The sequence below is a fragment of the Sinocyclocheilus anshuiensis genome, unplaced genomic scaffold (genome assembly GCF_001515605.1).
Source record: "Sinocyclocheilus anshuiensis isolate Anshui unplaced genomic scaffold, SAMN03320099.WGS_v1.1 scaffold3110, whole genome shotgun sequence".
Lineage (NCBI taxonomy): Eukaryota > Metazoa > Chordata > Actinopteri > Cypriniformes > Cyprinidae > Sinocyclocheilus > Sinocyclocheilus anshuiensis.
In genome coordinates, this window is record NW_015539959.1 from 75,366 (window position 1) to 77,388 (window position 2,023).

The 2,023-nt window shown below is 37.0% G+C and overlaps 1 protein-coding gene across 1 annotated transcript in view; it reads left to right on the forward strand.

Annotated features, from left to right (window-relative positions):
- The window catches only part of LOC107687028 (immunoglobulin lambda-like polypeptide 5), a 21,643-nt gene extending 20,162 nt beyond the window's left edge, over positions 1 to 1,481 (forward strand). The window contains exon 4 of the mRNA XM_016484165.1: positions 948 to 1,481. Coding sequence (XP_016339651.1) covers positions 948 to 1,261 — 314 coding nt within the window. The 3' untranslated portion in view covers positions 1,262 to 1,481. The remainder of the gene's footprint in view (positions 1 to 947) is intronic.
- Positions 1,482 to 2,023: the final 542 nt, after the last annotated feature.

Here is a 2,023-nt window from a genome sequence, read left to right on the forward strand (position 1 = left end):
TATATATATATATATATATTATTTTTGTAACAATAAATATAATTTACAATAGTTTCGATTTTTTTATCGTTTAAAAATACGTTTAGATATTGAGATTAACTGAATTATTGTTAATACTAGTTTAGGCACCAATTCTCACTATTAATGTTTATTAGCATGCATATTACCAGCATATTGGCTGTTTTTTGGTACTTATAAAGTATTTATTAATGCCTTATTCTGCATAAGTATATTTTAGATCCCATACATAAACTTAACAACTACCATGCTAACTATTAATAATCAGCAAATTAGGAGTTTGTTGAAGGTTTGTAGTTAATAGTTAATAGTGAGAATTATAAGCGTGACCAAATTATTTACTTTGAAGAAACAATTGCTGTCTAAAAACTTTGTCATAATGTGTCTCATAGTGTTTCATTATGTGTGAGTTTTATCAGTTTATCAGATTAATTTATTTCATTTCTACACTGCAAGTGGTCATATATTGCTGAACTTTTTTATTGTAGCATAATAATAATCAGTGACATAGTTTTCAGTTGATCTGAGCTGCTGTCACAAGATTTCAGTCTGAAAGTGAGTTACATTGTTAAACAAGTGTAAACAAAAGACAATATAACAGTGGAATAGCTAACATAAAATTGCAAGAACTATATATTGGATATAAAAACTACTTAAATTGAAGCAGTAAATGTCTTGGTATGTTTAATTGATGACTGATTTCATTGAAATATATATATAGTGACTGTGTAGTTTTATAGTAGAATACGTATATGTATATGTATAGTAGAATAAGATGAATTATGAGATTATTGTGATTTTGACTGCATTTCACATGTCTGCTGCTGGAAGTCCTGTTGAAATGCTGTGAATGCTGCAGGGCAGCAGAGTGCTGGAGCTGCAGTGTGTTTTCTCTGTGTTTGTGAATGTGTTGTGTTTGTCTCCTGCAGCTGGTCCCACAGTGAAGCCCTCAGTGTCTCTGCTGCCGCCCTCTTCTCTGCAGATCTCTGGAGACTCAGCCGCACTGCTCTGCCTGCTCAGCTCTTACTCTCCACAGGGGGCGCTGGTGAGCTGGACACTGGACGGCTCAGAGGTCACCGAGGGGGTTGTGACCAGCGCAGAGAGCGAGCAGGACGGCCGCTACAGCCGCAGTAGCGTCCTGACCCTCAGCAAAGCACGCTGGGAAGAGGGAGAGCTGTACGTCTGCAGAGTAACACATGATGGAGCTCCTCATGAGGCCTCGTTCCACAAGAGTCTCTGTTAGTCGCTCGCAGTGCTGATGTTTCTCCAGTGAGCGCTGCTCTCTCCTGAAGATGAGCGTATCTGAGTGTCCTGTGTCAGGCAGGATTCACATGAGTCTAGTGCTGCAGCTGTAGTCATTTACAACTCAATACTGAAAGAGAGCTCTAGTGTCAAAGCACTGGCTGATCTTTCAATCTGCTGTGTTTGCTGCAACATTCAATAAAGCTTCTCAACAAGCTCCATTTGTGTCTGACAACATCATTCAACTAACAGATGAAGATGCATGTAGTGTTTGTCCAGGTGCTTTTCAGAAGCTCGATCAGTAGCAGTAAATCTAGTCAAATAAAGCTCTTGGGGTTTGAACATGGTCTCTGGAGACAGAGCTGCTCTATTCTGAGAGGATCACAATCACTCCACCCTGACAATGCAAATGGGATTTTCAGCCCACACTCCCAGAGTCACTGTTTGATTGGTTACATGATCTGGACTGAAACAGACCAGTTTCACTTCTGCTGTAGTCAAGCAGCCCAGGTGAAAAAGAAATGTATTTAAATAGTGCCTTTTTGGCATACTTATATTTAAATTATACCATACTAAATGCATATCAAATATATTATTTTGGAACAATAAGTATATTAAGCATATTTCAAGATATGTTTAAGATAAGATTTTAGCTATTTGCAATATATGTTAATAAATTAAATTGTGTAAAATTGGAACCACTTCAAGTACAATTAGGGCAATTTAATTGTATTTATTTACAATCAATGTAAAATATAATTTT